The sequence below is a fragment of the Falco punctatus genome, assembly GCF_963210335.1.
Source record: "Falco punctatus genome assembly, chromosome: 1".
NCBI classification, from domain to species: Eukaryota; Metazoa; Chordata; class Aves; order Falconiformes; family Falconidae; genus Falco; species Falco punctatus.
Genome location: NC_137580.1, coordinates 89,696,237 through 89,714,487, shown reverse-complemented (window position 1 = coordinate 89,714,487; position 18,251 = coordinate 89,696,237). Strand labels below are relative to the sequence as shown.

General features: G+C 52.0%; 2 protein-coding genes across 3 annotated transcripts in view; both read left to right on the top strand.

Annotated features, from left to right (window-relative positions):
- RNF10 (ring finger protein 10) overlaps positions 1 to 18,251 on the top strand; it is a 202,056-nt gene that overhangs the window by 83,028 nt on the left and 100,777 nt on the right. The gene's annotated exons all lie outside the window — the stretch shown is intronic.
- Positions 4,378 to 17,024, top strand: MLEC (malectin). Of its 2 annotated transcripts, XM_080392810.1 has the most exons (5): positions 4,378 to 4,611; positions 7,888 to 8,066; positions 9,435 to 9,611; positions 9,701 to 9,758; positions 10,992 to 17,024. In XM_080392810.1, the coding sequence occupies exons 1-5, from the start codon at positions 4,422 to 4,424 to the stop codon at positions 11,219 to 11,221; spliced, it is 834 nt and encodes a 277-aa protein (XP_080248936.1). In that variant the 5' UTR covers positions 4,378 to 4,421; the 3' UTR covers positions 11,222 to 17,024. The 2 variants fall into 2 exon arrangements, with proteins under 2 accessions (XP_080248936.1, XP_080248937.1); XM_080392811.1 differs by lacking the exons at positions 9,435 to 9,611; positions 9,701 to 9,758 and having other exon boundaries at positions 4,401 to 4,611.

Sequence of the window (18,251 nt, the reverse complement as noted above, 5' to 3'; positions counted from 1 at the left end):
TACAGCAGCTGTATTGTGCTTAGGAGATGAGGGTGATAAACTGAACAGAGTCCAGAGTCCTGGTAGGTTATATATGTACTTAGGATAATAGTGAGGAGGGAGAGACCTGTGCAGGCTTGTGTCTGCCTTAGGGAGTGCTGATACACAAATGTGCTTCACTTACAGTGGAGCCTGTTAAGGAAGAAGCTTGCTTGTGTTTGCAGAGTAAGAGGACAGCTGTGCTGCTTGCCTGTGTGCAGCAGAGCGACTGTGCCTGCCTGTGGGGACCTGTGACAAGCCCGACGGACAGTCAATGGCAGCAAGCATGGTGGCTGCTTCTGCCTGCTCCCTCCCAGGTCCCGCACCAAGCAGACGCATCTTTAGCCTGCAGCGGCAGATGGCAGGACACGGTCTTAATTTCTTTAAAACTGTAAACCCATTCCTAGAGGCTGCACTGATCCACAGTGCAGCATCATGGTGGCTGGCGATGTTCTCTGCAAACTGCTGCCATTTTCACTTAGGCAGGTCCCTGTGTTTGTATCATGGCAGAGCTGTGTTTGTCTTCCCAAGCAAGCAGGGACACTGGTGCTAGGGGAAGGGTGGCTGCAGGACATCACTGTGTCATTGCAGAGACAGTCCTGAGCCACAGCTACTTCTGAGGAAAGTGGGGTCTCTGCCAAATCATCTGTAGCTCTTTTCTGCCAGGTGTCACCATGATACAGTGGACGGGTCAGGCAAGGCATGTCTCCAAAGCATTCATTTTTTTCCCCCTTCCAGCAGAAGCTCTTGCTGCAAGCCTGGTTTTACTTGCACAACAAACCCCAAATAATCCCAGGGAGTTTTACTATTTTCTTGTGCAGACAGGGTCAGAGATTAAAGCTCCAATCTAAATAATCTAATTCCAGAGATAATCCTTTTGCTGTCATCTCCAATCCAGTACCAGGGAGGCTTCCAAATAGCTCCTCATGGCAGGGCAGAGCTGGTCCCCTCTGGGCACCTGAGCCCCATAGCCCCTTGTGGTTCAGGAGCTGGCTCAAGCAGTGGGGCTGGCTCACGCTGACTTCTTAGATATCTCATTAGCCATGAGGTCTGCTTCTGACCTGCACAACTCCATTGCTCTTTTTTTGACACTCGAAATCCTGATCCCTTTTTTCTGCAGGAAACGGCTAATACCCAAAACGTGCCCCACACCACTTGTGAATGATCAGGGCTGTAGGTGGACCAGGCAGGACTGATTAAAGACTGAGAGTCATTTTGGCACAGCTGCCAGAGGACAGGGAGAGATCAAGAGACTGAGAAGAGAATGCTGAGCCTTTCACTTGTAGGTTACTGGTGTAAATCCAGCCTGCATCAAGGGACTGATGGCTCAGTGGATTAGTAACAGGATACAGAGCCTTTGACATCTGGGGTGCAAGCTGGCATCGTGTTGCTGGTGACCGTATATAACAATTCAGGGCCGGCAGTGTAGGCCACCGTGCACTCAGGCCATCACAGCATGTTCACCACCCTCTGCCAGCAGCCATGGCCAGACTGTAAGCCACAGTGAGAGCTCCTCCTTGCACCCGGATGAGCACAGCCACTATCCCTCCTCACTCACTGCTGCTCAGTTAGTTCCTCTTGCTTCATGATGAGCTGCTGATTCTTGGGAAATAATCAGCCAGGCTAGTTATTGGAAGATGCTGTGACTGGGGAGGCAGAGGAGGTATTGCAGTGCTCAATGCCTTGCCTTCTAAAAAGGCTGAGTCCTCAGATGGAGGGGAAAGAGAGGGGTTTTCCCCTCTGTTCAAGGAGGGGAACTCTTTAGGGAAACTCTTCTCTTTTCAGGGAAGAGTTGCTGATATTTCACTGTGAGATGCACAGGTGCCCTGGGAGCCCTCGACAGGGGCCCCAGGCTTGGCACAGCCACAAAAGCCCCTGGTGACACTCCCAAGGCAGAGGATGAGCTGGGTTTGCTCCCAGCTGCCCTTGTACACATCTGGAGCCAAAGAGGCCCTTTCAGCTGAGGGGCCTGTCCTGGTCCTACCTAAATGTTAGCTAGTAAATACCTTCATGCCTTAATTCTTGCTCATGGGCACATTTGGTCTGGGCAGAGCAGTTTGATGCTGGGTTTGTAATGAAGCCCCAGTTACTGGTTACGTGGCCCCTGTGCCCACCAAGGCAGCAAAGGTCCCACCATGAGTCTTGTGCTCCCCAGCTCACTGAGAAGCACAACAGGGGTTCAGCCAGGCTCTGCCCAGCCAGCACTTGGGCCCCCAGTGCCATTCTGTGTGTGAGACCTGTGAAAGCCCTGCTGACTCAGGGGCCAACAAGGCCAGCTGCCTCAGGCTACTTGGGCCACACAGGGGGCTGCGTGTGGCTCTTGGTGGGCCACCTTTGCTGCCCTGGTGGGTCTCAGGACTGGAAATACAAGGATTTACACACATGGACATTCATGTTTGTAACCTCAGCCCTGGCCACCTCAGACTCCTGATGATTCATACCATCCCTCTCCCCACTTCACTTTTGCAACTCATGGCAGTAACCGGGTGACACAGAGTGTTTACGTTCTTTGAAGTTGTGCTCCTGACCCAAGCGCATCGAAGTCTAAGCTGAGAAATCTTAAGAGATTAGGGAGGATCGTCTGTAATTAGTACAAATGAGCTCTAATGAGACCTCCCTCAACCTCGCCAACTGGACAGCATTGTCCTGGCCATGGCTGCTTGCAGCACTCCTTTACTAACCAAACCTGTGGGATGCCCAACAGGTCACAAACACAGCAGGGATACAGGAGATTAGTCTGGATTTGATCAGATGCTGCCAGGGCTGTGGTCTGGTCTGTAACGCTGAGACGATTTGCCAGGAACCGGCATGAGGTGGCTTAATCTGGAGAAGTGCTAAGTGTGTGCGTTTTACACTACTTTTTGCTTTCCTAAGCCACTGTAGTTTCAGGAACCCTTTCCCAGCAGCAATGCTGGTACGGGAGCACAGAAGTGCCACGTCTGCTGATGTGACAGCAGCAGGAAGATGCTGTGGGGCCCACTCCACTCCTGGGCAGAGCAGGTTAGGCAGCAGAGGGTGGGTGGGTGGTTGCCCCCCTCCCCAATTAAATTCTCTTCTCCAAGGCTTTGTCCTGTTAAAGAGTCCTCGTAGGTGCATTACAAAAGCAACAAAGCCATTTAATTCTCAGTCTGCAGCACCAAGTTTTTATTCCTAAAAGCAAACGCTTTGTGGAAGACTCAGATTAATAAAAAGTCACTGGGACTTGGGAGCAGCTGCTGCTAACGCAGCTGGTGGCTGGAGTGCAGGCACTAGGCCTGGCTGGTGTCAGAAGCTTTGAGAAACACCGAGACCAGACAGGAGGGCAAACATGGAGGTAAACATTAAGTTATTTGCTCCCCCACCGTTCAGTGAATTTCATCCAGTCTCCACTTGTCATGTCTCACTCCGGCCCACCCAGGAACTCGCCAAGGTCCTCCAGAAAAACACCCAGGACCTTACATTACCCTGTAAAATGCAACACGGGGAGAAACATCACCGGCAATGTAACGGTTAGCTCCCCCCTCCTCGTCTACCGGCTGTTCTACTATTCAGGCAGACACGCCACCCAGCTGCTTCACCACTGCGGTAGCTGCCCCTTCCAGCACCCCGTGGCGTGGGGAGCGGGGGAGGCAGCGTCTTTTGCTGAGGCACAGGCTCGGTATCGAGCGTTGCTGTTCAGCGTACGCGAAACTACCAGGATGTAACACGGAGCCGCCCCCGACGGCGGCATAGCTCCCGCTGCCCCAGCTCCGCTCCCAGCCGCTTCCCCGAGCGCCGGGGCCGGGGCCGTGCCGGGCCGCCCCGCTCCCGTTAGCTGCCCGCGGGGTCCTGCCGCAGCGCCGCGCGTTGCCTCGGCAACCCACCGGCACCCCACTTCCCGCCGCCGTCCCACAGTGCCTTGCGTTCCGGCCGCGCTGGAGCTCCGCGATGGGAGGGGCGGAGGGGGCGGGGCTTTCCCCTCAGGCGTCCGGCGCTGAGGGGAGCCCGCCGGGATGTATCCTCGCTGCGGAGGCGCCGTTGGGGAACCTTGGTCCCTCCCTGACGCTCCTTCCTGGGGGTGCTGGTCCTGCCCTCGCTCCCCTCCCCGAGCGAGCGGTGCTGGCCCTGGGCACTCCCGGCTGGCAGGCACCGGCTCCCCGCTCCGGGCCGGCCCGCTCCGCTCCCGCCGGACACGCCTCCCGCCGCAGCGCGCCCCCGTCCCCTCGCCTCTCAACCAAGCCTGCTCGCCCGCTCCCGCCGCCCATTGGCCCGGCGCGTTATGAATATGCAGATAGGGGCTCGCAGCTGCCTAATGGCAGACGGGCAGAAAATTAATATTTGCATCGTAGCGCGCGGATTGGCCGGCGCGCTCTCCGCCCCGGCAGCGGGGTAGGCTGCCCCCTGGCGGCGACAGGAAGGGGCGGGCGCGGCGCCGGGAGCCCGACATGGTGGGCGCCGGGGCGCGCGGGGCGCCGCTGCTGCCGCCCTTGCTGCTGCTGCTGCCGCTGCTGCGGGGCGCGGCGGGCGGCCTCGCCGACAGCGTCATCTGGGCCGTCAATGCGGGCGGCGATGCCCATGTGGACGTGAACGGCATCCACTTCCGCAAGGACCCACTCGAGGGCCGCGTGGGCCGAGGTGAGGGCGGCGGAGGAGCGCCGGTGGCCCGCCGGGGTTGTCGGGGGGGGGGGGAGCTGCCCTGCGGGCCCGCTTGGCGCCGCTCCACCGGCGGCGCCGCCCGCCCGTGGCGGCGGGGGTCCGAGACCCGCGTCCCCCTGGCACCGTCCCGTCTGCCCCGGCCCCGCCGCGGAGAGTCGGCGGGTCTCCCCGCAGGGCTACGGCAGCCCGGGCAGGCCCGCAGGCGGGGTCTCCTCTCCCCGGGCCCGGCGCCGCGGAGCGGGCGGGAGGAGGACAGCGAGGGCCCGCGGGGAGCCCCCGCCCGGCACTTGTCACCCGCCGGGAGCGCGGCTCCCCCGGTGCCCCCGCCGAGCCCGGCCTTGGGCAGTGCCCCCCGCCTCCCCCGGCGGCGGCGCGGGCCCGGGCCCCGGTGGCGGCAGGACCAGCCCCGGGCCGATTAGTCCGGCCTCGGGCTACGGGGTTGTGTAACGCCGGAGGGGAAGCCGCTGCACGCGGGCTGGCGTGGAATTTCGGCTGGAAAGGCGACGGGAGCGGTCAGGCTGCCAAACTGGCCGCCTGCAGCCGCCTGGCTCCCTTTTTCCCATTTTCCGCTGGAAGCCCCCGGTTTCCCCAGCAAGACCTGCCAGGCTGGAGCCCAGCCTGCAGCGCGTCCGGGGCGCACGGACGGCGCTTTGCCCGCAGCCGCAGCGCTGGCGGTGCGGGCTGGTGCCGGCAGCCTGGTCCCAGCGGGGCCGGGAGCAAGGTGCCACTTGCCTCTCTGTTCCCTGTGCCAGTCCTGGCAGGGTGATCAGGAGCAGGGCAGGGACAGAAGCAGTAGAGGCAGATGGGACATGATCAGCTGCTTGAACTACTGGATCAGTAAAATCTGTCTACCAGTAAGGACAGGAGGCAGAGCTAATGCTGCACCTGCACTTGGGTTGCCTTTTCCTACTTGCCCTGAAACTGCTCCGGCTGTGTGAAGTTTGCATGTTTCTGGAAACTGGTATGCCAAAACTTAGTTGATTGACAAATATATTGAACAGTTAGCTGTGCTGAGCTGCTTCTGCTGTCAGTCACAGGTGAGTGGTAGAGTGCAGAGAAAGATGAGTCATCTGTTGACTTTTAAGTTAGCCTTCACTGTTTCCATGTAGGATGGTGAGGATTGTCCTGATTGCCATTGCTTAGACTGCTTGAGTGCCATCCCAAATGGAGAGCTGGTTGGGCACAATGGATACAAGGGAGGTCACATTTAAATACTACTATGATTCATTAAGAGTTTTTCATCCCAGTGGAAGCTGGCGCCCCAGTCATGCAAGGTGCCCTGATCCCTGTAGGTCAGCTTCACTTCACAGACCTCTCACGTGTGCACCTTGAACGTTCTTGTGGACTTGAACGGTTTATTTTTGAGTTGAGGAGAAAAAGAGTCTGTTTGAAGCACACTGTGACATCCTTTTCCTTTGGGGAAAGCCTGTGGTGTCTCCTGAACCAGCAGGCTGTTCAAGTAATCTTGCTTCAGCCAGCGGTGCCAGGCACAGCAAAGGAGACTTTACCCCTTTGAGCTCTCAGCTGCTTTTCCCTCAATGGCTTTTTATTGCACCATTGTTCGGTTTACTCTGGGTTCCTCTCTGTGTTGATAGGCATGTAATGGCTACAGCAGAAATATGTGGCTGACTGGGAGGAAACTACCAAGGGATAGCTGTTTCTGGGCTGTACTGCCTCTGGGCAAATTAAAACCTTCCCCCCTCCCCCCAAGCCTCAGTTCAGATGCTGTGCCTTAAAGGACAAAACGTGCTGATGGCAATTACAGAATAGCCAGGCACCAGACATACTTGAGTTGCAGCTTAATGTGCTCTGCTTGGTGAGCTACCTCTCGGTGTGCCCAGTACGCTTTAAAATCAAGCTCACTTCCACAGCTGTGTCAGCAGACCTCTGATACACAGGTGACCAGTCTGCCTCTCCAGTTACCTTCTTGGCTATTAAAGGACTTTCTTTCTGTGCAGGCTTTCCTCTAATAGGAGCTGACTTCTGTGGATTCCTTGGTTCACTATCACTGTAATCCATAGCTGGCCAGAAATATCTCTGTGGGAGGACAAGTTAAACTTTTCACCCTCTGTCTTTCTGGTGATTAGTCTTCAGCCTTTGCGCCTTGGTTCAAGTGGTAAAGAGAAGCAGAAGATTGCCAGAGTAGCTCTGTGTGAAACAGGAGACTTAAGAGCTGGCATTAATTTCCTCTTGCTCGTTTGCATTGGCTCTGTCTTTGGCAACGTGTGCTGGGTTAGTAGTTCTTGCTTTGTCTTGGCCAGTACAGTGTCTGTTCCCATGGAAATGAGGATGGAAGTGGCAAGTGTCAGCGGAGAACTTTGTCTGGATCAGCTTCTCCTGCCTGAAGTGTCAGTGGGCAGGTGATGTCCACAGTCTTCTCTCCTGCCCCTGCTTTGCTGGGCAATTATTTGATTCGGAGCTCTTGAGGCATGCATCAGTTTGCATTTGTACAGTAACCCTGACACAATAAAACATCAAGCTGGGTTCAAGTCTTGGCAAATGTTATGATTTCTCTTATTTTCTCAGTTATTGTCCCATTTGGGAATGTTGTTTGGGCCCTTCTTGTGGGGCTGTTTGAATACCTACAGACAGCACCCATTTCAGCTGGGTGGCTGCGAGAACAGCAGCTGATGGAGCTGCTGGTGCTCCTGAAATCCTTGTGGATCTTTCTTACTTCCTTCTTCCTGTTTTCAAGGTGGCATGTATTGCATGGCTGTGGTGAGAAGAAAGGGTTTTTTAAGATGTCTAATGCTTTTCACCATTCTGTCATTCCCCAGGTTTTCACTTGAGGAGGATGAGTTTCTTAAAACCTGATGCCATTGACTGCTAACTTCACATCTCTTGAACGAATGAGTCCTGCACTGACTGTTTTGTTTTTGTACTCAGACTCCGTAATTTGAAAATGTTTTAAAAAATATTCTTGGTGGTTTTCCTCTTTGAAGCAGGAGTCAATGGCCCAGTCCTTTGGCTCTGTGCCCTGTTTGTGAAACAGTCTTCTTTCTGAAGTGGTGCGAGTGAGTTTACTGTGTCTCAGACTGCCGCAGGCCCAGACCTGTTTTTCTGCAGGGCCTGGATTCTGGAGCTTTGGCTACCTCTGCTTCTTGCTCCAGTAATGCTGCCTCCTCGTCGGAGCAAGGAGAGAAAACAGGTCTGAAGGGCATAAGAGCTAATGCCACCTGAAGAGTATATGAAGTGTCTCTTCCATGTGCCTCAGTAACTAACCCTTCCTCTCACTGTTTTTTGCTTGAAACCCAGCTTCTGACTATGGCATGAAGCTGCCAATCTTGCGGTCCAATGCGGAAGATCAGATTCTGTACCAGACTGAGCGTTACAATGAGGAAACCTTTGGCTATGAAGTTCCCATCAAAGAGGAGGGTGACTATGTGCTGGTGTTGAAGTTTGCAGAGGTTTATTTTGCACAGTCTCAACAGAAGGTAAGCAACAGCTCCTTGCTTGTCTCTTTGATGTGAGTTCCTGGCTAAGACTCTGTGTGCCCAGGTTGCCTCTGCTGCTTTGCATGCTGGAGAAGGGAGTGAGGTAAGATACTAATGGTTAACTTTAGTTGCTAGAGCTCTCATGGGCTCTGAAACTTTGAGCTCAAAGAGAGCACATTCCAGATATACATTTGGCCTGGAAAATCGCACTACAGAGTATTCAAACAAACCTGTGCAACTAAACATAACTAGCACTAGATCTTTACAATCTGTTTAGGCTGTGCTGGCTTTGAGGAGAAGTTTTTTTGCCATTTTCCTGAACGCTTGTTCCTGACCTGACAGCATGCTTGTGCTGGAGGAAGTATTGCACAGACTGAATCAGGGAAGTGGTCTGGGTTAAATAACCTACTCGAAACAATTTTTACAAATGTAGTAAGACTTGAAACTGGTTCAAACTGATTCTGAAAACACAGAGTTACATTCAATCCTATTTATTGGTCTTGAGAAAAGAATAATCCTTGTCCATTTTTTAAATTCCTCATGTATAAATGTGGAAGCAGAAGCACAAAGAACTCAAAGATCTATGATAAATGGGGAGAGAAGTGGTGTGTGTTTTAGCCTGGCTTTCCCCTGACTTCATCAGCTTCTTTAGAGCCCTGCTTCTTACACACTGTGCTGCCTTCCTGCAAGAGAAATCTTTGCAGGAACAGAACTGGTGGGCTGGATGCAAAAAGCAGCCTCAGATTAAACTGAAGGGCTGAGGTATCTTTGGTTCCTCTTCCTTCATGTGGTTCTGCTGGGATTCCCCAGGTGCTGAGAGAAGTTTGAGTCATTACAGCCCTGAGGAGGACTTTCGCTCTGCATTCACAGATGTGGTTAGCAGTTTTACATTTTACCTCCTTCAAACCCTGTGGCCTTCACCAGCTTGTTTCCTCAGTTCTGCTGCAGGCTGTTAGTTAGAAATGGCTTAACTCCCTAGGGTGTGGTGTGCTGCAGCCACCCTGGGGTGGTGTGAGCAGGTCCTCAGCCAGCAGGTGGAAAGAAGCTTGTGAAAGAAAAGCGTGAATAAACCAAAATAAAATTGTGCTGTCCTCAGTTCTGAACTGCAGGCGTAGGGGTTATTTTAAAAGAAGACGGCAGATTTCAGGGTATTTGAAAATAATGCTCATGCTTCAGGTATTTACCTGGCTGCTTTTGGGCTCTGAATCCTTCCCAAGGGAGTGGAGCATGCGTGGTGGGACAGTGCATGCTGCAGTGCTTTCTGGTCCTGGGTGCATAACAAGCAGAGACCTTTCCTGTTCCCTTCCTGTTTCAAGCATCACGTGTCTGAATCTGTGCTGACACTCTGTCACTTCTTCCACCCTGAAGGTATTTGATGTTCGCTTAAACGGCCACGTGGTGGTGAAGGACTTGGACATCTTTGACAGAGTTGGACACAGCACAGCTCACGATGAGATCATTCCCATGAGTATCAAAAAGGGGAAACTGAGTGTCCAGGGAGAGGTTTCCACGTTCACAGGGAAGCTCCACATTGAGTTTGTAAAGGTAATAAGCTTTTCTGGGCAGAGCCCTGATCTTTTCCCCTTCTGCCCCAGCCACATGATGCAGCTGACTTCCTTCTTTGCTTTCTCTAGGGCTACTATGACAATCCGAAAATCTGTGCCCTATACATCCTGCAAGGAACAGTGGAAGGTAAGCACAGTTTTTGAGCCAAAAGGCTCTTCCCCCTTGGAGAGCAGCCTGCTGCTTCTCAGACCATGAGATCATAGGTTTTGCTGACCCACCTCTGCCAAAACTGTTTCTCTGTCAGCAAGTTCCCACAGAGTGCACTTGCAGAGTGAAATAAGTGTGTAGTGTCTTTCTACTCCTCCAAGTGCACAAAGCTGTGTCATTTTTGGAATAAGGAAAATCAGTTTGGTTTGGAACTTCCTGCATGTGGGATAGAGAAGAAGGGAACACTGGTCAGCCTTAGCTTATAGCTACAGATAAATTCCCTCTGGTCTTGGAAGTCAGCAGCAGTCCTGCAGTCAAGTAATTTATGAAGATCTTCAGCTAGTAGTTAAGCGTTTCTTACCTCGAGCTTTGTTTTGCCTCCTCAGCTAGAGGACAAGGCAGTGTTTTTTGCCCAGATACCAGTTCCTCTGGATAGCAGCGGGTTGTGCTAGTAAACTTCTTGCTCTTTCATCACCCTCTTTGTAAGTCTGTGCTGGAGTTGGAGCCCCTCTAGATCCCGAACAGGAGAGGTTTAAGACCCCTGAGCAAAGCATTTGTTTGCTTTACTATTGGTCAGGGATTGCCAAGTTTTGCTGAAGATTTGGTGGGTAACCTTGTGGCTAGGTGTCACCTTGCTGTGTGTGGGACTTGCAATTCAGGCTCCAGGCTCATAGGATTGGATTAGAGTGGCGTTGGGGGTGCAGTGATGTGAGGTAGGACCTTGTGTGGAAAGGGCTGTTCCCATTGCTGTTTGGACCTGTGTTTGCTGGTCCCACAAGCAGCAGGTGCTTATTCATGACTAGATCTCACTGAGCAGCTGCGGTATCTGACTGTGTATGCTGTAAATGTGCTTTTGTGCTTTGTTCTGGTTTTGGCTGGGATAGAGTTAATTTTCTTCTTAGAAAGAGTGTTGTTAAACTGTGACATGCTGTAACTTCTCCTGTGTGACATGAGATGGGGTGGAAGGATTTTGTTTTCTTTGCAGACTGGGTCGTCTTTAGATGCTTTTGCATCACAGAGGAAAGAAATAGTGGTGTGAGCCTCTGAGGAAGTATGCTTCTGTTTCCTGGGGTGCTCTGGCTGTGGTGTTGATGTGGTATCAGATTCCCTGTCGCCTGTTTTCATGCTGGCTCAGGGAGAGGGGAAGGGAGCGACTCGGTGATTTCCCAGGTTACATTCTGCCTCCTTGCAATCTTTTGTCTTGTTCAACAGATGTTCCAAAGCTGCAGCCGCACCCAGGTCTGGAGAAAAAAGAGGAAGATGATGATGAAGATGATTATGATGATGGCTCTAGTGTTAAAAAACAGGCAAATAAGAACCGGGTTCAGTCAGGCCCACGCACACCAAACCCCTATGCCTCGGACAACAGCAGCCTCATGTTTCCTATATTGGTGGCCTTTGGTGTCTTCATTCCTACCCTCTTCTGCCTCTGCCGATTGTGAGAGCAAGCCCCACAGAGCATCAGCCAAGGGGCTGGGAGGGAAGGAGTTGGACCAAACACGGTTGCTTTCAATTTCTCCATATTGTTCATAATTTAAGGAAAGAAGAAGGAAAAAAAAAAAAGGTTCATTTGGAATGAATAGCAGGTCCAGGTAAGAGGGAGCTTACCTTCCCGCTGCCAGCACACAGCGAGGCCCTCGCCTTCCCCTTCGCACCATGTGCAGCCTCCGATCTTCCCTGGGGCATCCAAGAGTAAACTGAGTCCTGGCTGTCTGTGTATTGGGCTGTTGAAAGCTGATGCTACCAGTCCTGGGCCAAGTCCCACACCAAGAGAAAGCCATGTGCTGCAAGATCTCTGCCTTTGTGGGGTGGAATACGGTTCCTTAAGCAGGGAAGCAGCTCTTAAAACCAGACCTGGGTACACGTTTTGTCTGGGAGTGTGGAAGCGTTAGGGTGTTGTTGGGTGACTAATGGCTATGGAGGACGGAACCTGGCTCAGCATCTCCCTGAACATGTGCAACCCAATGTATGGTACTTGCCTGCATAAAGACACCAAGACTCCAGCTCAGCCTCTGTGGAGACATTCCCCTCCTAAGACTGCAAGCTGCGCCAGGAGCAGAGGGATTTATCTGGCCTGATTTGCTGTACCAGTTGGGAGAGACTGTCCTAGTTTGGCAACTGTAATGTTAGATCCATCACAGAGGGATTCTGCTGTAGCCCGCGAAAGGATGACGTTGTTAGCATCTGATCAGATGCACTTGTTTTCTGTATTGATTATGGCTTTTGTTTCCTTTAATATCCTTTTCTTCTCAAAGGTTTCATTTTAAGCCCAGTTCCTTGTTTTGCCCTTTCTAGCAAGTGACCTGTCCTTTGGAAGAAGCTGAGAATCAGGTGACCTACAGAGGGGGTTCTGGACTTGTTCCTTGACCTTCCTGATGGTTAGCTCCCTGCCCCGTGACTGTGATTGCGAACAGCTGGTGCTGTAGGACAGAGAGGAACAACCTTATGGATGCTCCCCGTGAGCTCTCATTCCCTGTTGTAAGGACCAGGCCTACCTGCAGAGATGAGAAGCACAGTGAGTTGGTTAGTGTTCATTTAGCTTGGCCTTTTGCATATAAAGGCATTGTAGCGAAGGGGCAGATGTCCAGCATTTCAGTACTGTAGAGCCGAGGTGGTTTGTTGCCTTTCAGAGAGATGGAAGTGAACAGAACACTGGAGACAAGGTCACCCTCTTCCCCCAGGGATGTTTCTGCAAGAGGCTTCTGTTTCCACATGCAGAGCCTGCGCCTGCCTGACAAAGGCCAAGCAGAGCGAAAGCCCTTGCTGCGCCTGCTGATCCAGAGCTGCAGGCCCTGAGGAGCTGCCTTCCTGCGGTCTGGGCCTCTGACCTGCTGAGCATTTCTGGCTGGTGAGGGGGAGATGTTCTGTGTGCTGGAGCAGGATCTGTCCCAGGCAGGACTGCATCCTTGTTGGTCAGTTGTGATGCTGGTGTGCTCTGTGCTCACAGAACACTTTACCTCATGCTATCTCTGTTGTTCTCAGAAGCGTTCTCCCTTTATCGAGAGCAGGGGCACTGAGCCACCTTGCTGCTGCTCCTCCTTGGGCCTGAGTTTTCCTAGTGGTTATTCTTGGGTTTGATCCCCTACAGTGACTCAGTCTTTCTTTGAGCTGAGAAGGGTCAGCAGAATTCCCTAGTTTCTGGAAAGGAAACGAGAAGAGCAGCCTCTCTGCTGTGCTGGGCCCGAGCAGCTGAAGGCTCTGCTTCCTCCTAACCTGCAAGCTGTGATATGAACTGTCAGCTCACGGGCTCCAGAACAGGATCTGGGGGAGGTGTCAAAGCACTGCTTTCTGCAGCAGCAACACTGTACCTTGCCTGATCACATACATTACTGCTATAGGCTTGACCCTAAATCTATGTCTGTGAGCTAAAAAGCAAGCAGTAGGACCTTAATTACCTTCTGTCCAGTTGCACAAGTGGTTACAGCCAGTTTGGGAGAAGCCAGAGTCCCTGCTACAGCTGAAGGAGAAGACAGGCTTTAGAGAGCAGATCTTAAGAACGAACCTGAGGATGAAAAGGCAGTAAGCTTGAAGTTGTCTGCTCTGTCTTCTACCTGCTGTTAAAATCCTAGTATTTATAAAATTCTTATAATATATGAGCGCTGTTTCATTTGGTGACAGTGCCTGCAGATTCTCCAGCATTTTTGGGATTGCTCGAACTGGAGCACAGAGACATTTAGATCTTTATCAGTTTTGAGAAGCATAAACTGCACTGATTTGTTAAGCAAAGAACCTGGGCTTGAAAGCAAGCTTCTCTGTAAGGAGCTGTTCTCTTCCAGGCCCTTTAGGTTGTATTTTATTTGAGCATCCTTGAAGCAAGAAATCACTCAGCTTCTAGTGGCTTACCCAGTGATCACCTTGCCTAGCATGAGAAAAGGGGCATGCTTTTAGGTGTGCAAAAGTTGGAGACAAGTCTTCTAGGATAGTTTATTCCTGCCTCTCCTGTCAGCCAGGACACCCATTTGGTGCCATCAGCCGCCCAAAGGCAAAGCTGCACAGTGTGATCTGTTGTGTACCTGTTGCTCCGTTCAAATGAATTTGTCTTATTTGAATAAGAATAGGGAGAAGGAATAGTTCATCCTTCATGGCTTCAATTTAGTTGTTTTGGCTGGTTTTTTGCATCTTTGTTACTAAAAAGCTTGTGTCTGGGTTGTTGGGAGGTTCCTGACCCTGTTATGGTGCTATGAGCAGTTTTCCTTGTTGGTCCATCCCCTCTGGACAGGTTTGCCTCAGAAGGAGCCTTCGTACAAAGGATGTGGGAAGATGGGAGGATGGTAGGAGATAACAAGTCGGCACCTCACTGGGAATGATGCAGTCAGGCTGGTTCCATCTCTGCAAGGGGAGACAGATGAGTATGCTGAGGAACCTGGTCCTGACCAGGGAAAGAAAAAGTTTGGGTTAGCTATAGCTTTCCAGTACGGGTGTTTGAGGGACTATCCAAGGCATTGTTTAACTGAGACTGGTCAGAGATGAGCCTGTTTGTGCTTTGTTGCCTCCCGCCAGCAGCAGGCAGGTGAAGTGTGTCCCCCTGTGCAGCAGTGTGGGGGAGCTGGGTCAGAACAGACCCTGGCTTCATTTGTGGAGCAGTTACGCAGAAAGGGGCATATAAGGCAATTTCAATAAAGCTTCCACTTCATAAAGGGAAGATGACGCCATCAGTCATGTTTTGGGCCTGGATCCAGCCTCATTATAGTGGTTCCAAAGCCTGTTTTAATTACCCCCCTATCAGCCCCTCCTTTTGTACTTTTAAGCCAGGCCATTTTCCCCTTGTGTGTGTGTGTGTGACTAAAACAACAGCTCTGACCTTTCTGAGTATCCCAGGTGGCAGAGAACAGAAAGCCAAATGAATTCCCTTCTCTTTTTGGTGCCTTTGTCTCAGGCTTTGAATAAAAGTCTATTTGAAGAAGCATCTATTTTTTTTTTTTTTAAGGAGCTTCTGTGTAGTTTTTTTCTTTGTCCCCAAGGGACAGGCATTCCCTGCCCTTGTGATCAGCTGGGGACTATCTCAGTCTCCCTGGATGCCAGCTCTGGAGGTCACAGCTGAAGCAGAGAACTGTGAGCGAGTATCTTTGGTTCCAGCCCTTGAGGTCAATGGATAAAAAGCCTAGCGGGGGATAGAACAACTGGAAGAGGTCCTTCAGGTCTGGTCTCCCCCAGAAATCTCCCAAAGGCAGGATGGAGAGCTTCCAGACAGTCTAGTGCCTGCATGTCTGCAGTTCAGAGCTGGGTGAGTCATGGCTAGGTCCTCGTAGCTGTATGGTGCTTACAGCTTCTGGGTGCAGTGTGGCTTGGGGGGTCCTGACCCCCAAACTCACTTGCTGAGGGCTTGCCCTGCACTGTTTGAGTCAGAACAGGGAGCAGAGACTCGTGCTTTGTCCCTTGGCCTTCCTTTAAGATGACATGGGATTGCAACAGCCAGTGAAATGTCTCGATATGGGAAGTTTGGGCTGAACAGGCCTGTCTGATGGAAAACAGCAGGAGGAGGGAGAGGACCAGCAGAGCAGCTTCAGCCCTTGATGTGAGACAGATTCCAAGCAGCTGCTAAGTACCAAGTGTTTCAGGCTCTGTTTGGTGCTCAGATGTGGGAGAGATCCGTCTGCTTCTTGCACTTATGTGACGGGGAGGGAAATATCCTTACTGACAATCCAAGGGAAACAGGAACTGGGCCAGCACTGAGCTAATTTACCTACTGGCGCTTCTGGATCCCCACAACAAATGCCAAAGTCTAATATAATTTGAGGATGCTTTTCTTAATGTTCTGCCTGGTTCCACCAGTCTGTCTTCACTGGCTAGTCCCAAATAGGCTCAGACAAGTATTCTCAACGGCACAAACACAACAGTAGGCTGGAGCTGTGAAGGCTCAGATATGTGACTACACAAACAGGCCTCCTGTGCTGCACCCCTGCTTCACATGCTGCCCAGCAGGTCTGGGGCACGTGTGTTTCACCTTGGATCCAAACGGACTTGTCCCAGGAGTACAGTAGCAACTGCATTGAAATGGTGCTGGGCTGGACAGGAGCAGTGAAAGCAGGTCCATGTCTTCCGGGACTCTGGCTTGCTCAGAGTTTATTGCTGTATATTAAATACTATTTTTGGAGATTGGGGGAGGGGGAGGGATATGGTGATGCTGTCCCTAGTCTGGTGGGATGCTACTGCAGGTTGCTGATAGGTTTTGATTTTTTTTCCCCAAGAAGTGCTTTATTTAAAAGAAAAAAAAAAGGGGAAAAAATATTCAACAAAACAGAAGTGCTTTCCTCCCTCCTAGAAACAGTGCTGGCTATTTAGAAAATGTGAATAATCTTTTGCAAACATCAAAGGTCTCTGCTAAAGAGTTTGTGTGATGGAGATTTCAAGGCAAGGGGCAAAGTACAGCTTAAACCAGTTTAACTGGGGAGAGTGTGAATCTAGGAAGCGCAGGATCTCTGCCCTCGAGTTGCCCCTAGTCACGCTAGTGGGGATGTGCTTGCCTGTGCTGTCACGGCTGTTCTGTCACACTACAACAGTTCCTGAGCGAGGGCACAGGAGTGAAGCAGTGTCTGGAAACTTGCTGGCAAGTGGAGGCTTTGTGTGTTCAGGGCTTTCCCACTCAAGAAGCAGCCAGGCTGGTAAAGCAGCTCTGGAGACTGTGAGAGCAGAGGCAGGATTTGTGCTTTATGCCAGGAGGCAGTAGCTAGGACTGCAGGATGGTGGGCAGGTGACAGTAATCTTTGGGTCCCATTGTCGTAGCAGCTTCTAGCGTTGGCAGATGGTCCCACCGCTCCATAGTGCCCAGCTGTGTGGGCTGGGATGCATGGAAGTGACCCTTGCCATCAGCATTAAGGACACGTCACAAACTACTTGAAGCTGCAGGTCTAAGTTGTTCATAAAGTCTAAAGCAGTGTGGGGAGAGATCTCCATCTGTCCTTGTCACCAGTACAAAGGGTTTTTAAGGAGGATTTTTATTTTGCTGTCCATTGCTTTGTGTTATAACAACTTGCAGTGACATATTTTTTTTTTTAGTTTGTTTTGCAGCAAGCTTGGGCCCTGGGTGAAAAGCACAGATGTCTATTTCTGATTGCATTGGCTTTGCAGGGACTAGTTTGGGGGAAGAGATGGGTGTGGGGGTGGGTTATTTTATTTTTGGTACATGGTAGCGGTTTTATTTTTTAATTTCCCCAGGATGTTTGGTTGAGGGAATGTTCTGAAATCTACTGTCTGGCAGTTTAACCAGCAGTGTGTTAAAGGAAAATAAACAAAATTATATTGTCACTTGCATGAGGTGGTCCCTCTTTTCTAGTGGTGGGGGCAGAGGAGCCCCCTCTGTTTTACAGCTTGAGGTGCCGGAGGCCGAGGCTGCCTGCACTGCGGAGGGGACTGCAGGCTGCTGCTGAGATGCAGTTTAACATCCCACCACTGCTGCAGCCCAGAGCCTCTCTCTGCCACCACCTGCTGCTGGTACAGCTCCAGTATTCTCTTGCCAGTTGTTTTGGGCAATTAAGTGCAAGTTGAACGGTACAACATCCTCTTAAAAGCGCTGATGTGGCCCTTGTTGCTTCCTGCTGAGATCAGAAACACCAGAGATCTAATCTTACCTTCTGGGGTTTTGCAAGCTGCCCCAATTGCATTGGAGGCAGTCAGAAGGGGCTGTAGCTGGCGTGGTGAGAAAGTGGCACCTTCCTACTCGAGGTGCTTGCTCTCGGGGGACAGGGGACCCTGGCCCCATGCAGGGTACCCGCTCTTCCAGACAGCCTGGGTCTTTGGTCCATCCTTCCTATGGCACAGGGTGGAGGGACCAAACCCAATGCAGCGAGGAGGATTTGGGAGCACTGGCATGGGCAGGCTTGTCTGAAATAGCATTTGGTTGGCAGTCGCAGGCGCGTGCTGCTTGCAAGCAGCAGCAAACGTCACTAATCACTGCTCTAAATCTGTTTCCAGTCATCTCGAGTGTGTTGAGTGTTGGCTGGAGTCTGAAACGAGGATGCTTATTGTGTTTCTTATTCTTGCCGCAGTTTCCTGAAGGGCTGCAGGTGACTCTCAGCAGCTCTTAAGTACCTGCCGCAGGCTGGTGGGCTGCCCCTCTTTTGGGAAGAAATGCATCCTTTCCTCCTGTGGTGGTCCTGTGAGCCCGCTCCAGGTGGGACCATCCTCGGCTGCCACCTGCCAGTGTCCTTCTGCCACTGCTCCCGGGGTGGGGGTACCCGTGGCACGGCGGGGGGGCTGGCTGACCCGGGGGGAGCCTGGCTGGGCACAGGCACTCCCTGAGCAACCCTCCTCGGGCATGCGCCCTGTCACTGCCCCTGTGCGGACCTGGGTGCCAGCTCCCTGGGGACAGCGGCTGGGGTGTCCCCGGGCTGGGGCAACAGCGGGGTGCATGCCCCGTGGCATCCCTTTGCTAGCAGCGTGCCAGATACCGGCTGCTTCCCGGGAAGTGCTTGCCACCATTCCCCAAAAGGACCGGGGCTCTCGAGAACACGTGCTCTCTGTAATTATGTGCCG

Bases quoted from the DNA above. Each gene is read 5' to 3' on its own strand.
- MLEC (XM_080392810.1), top strand. From the start codon at position 4,422: ATGGTGGGCGCCGGGGCGCGCGGGGCGCCGCTGCTGCCGCCCTTGCTG. The intron at 8,067-9,434 runs GTAAGCAACAGC...TCCACCCTGAAG, and splicing joins TTGCACAGTCTCAACAGAAG to GTATTTGATGTTCGCTTAAA. The intron at 9,759-10,991 runs GTAAGCACAGTT...CTTGTTCAACAG, and splicing joins CCTGCAAGGAACAGTGGAAG to ATGTTCCAAAGCTGCAGCCG.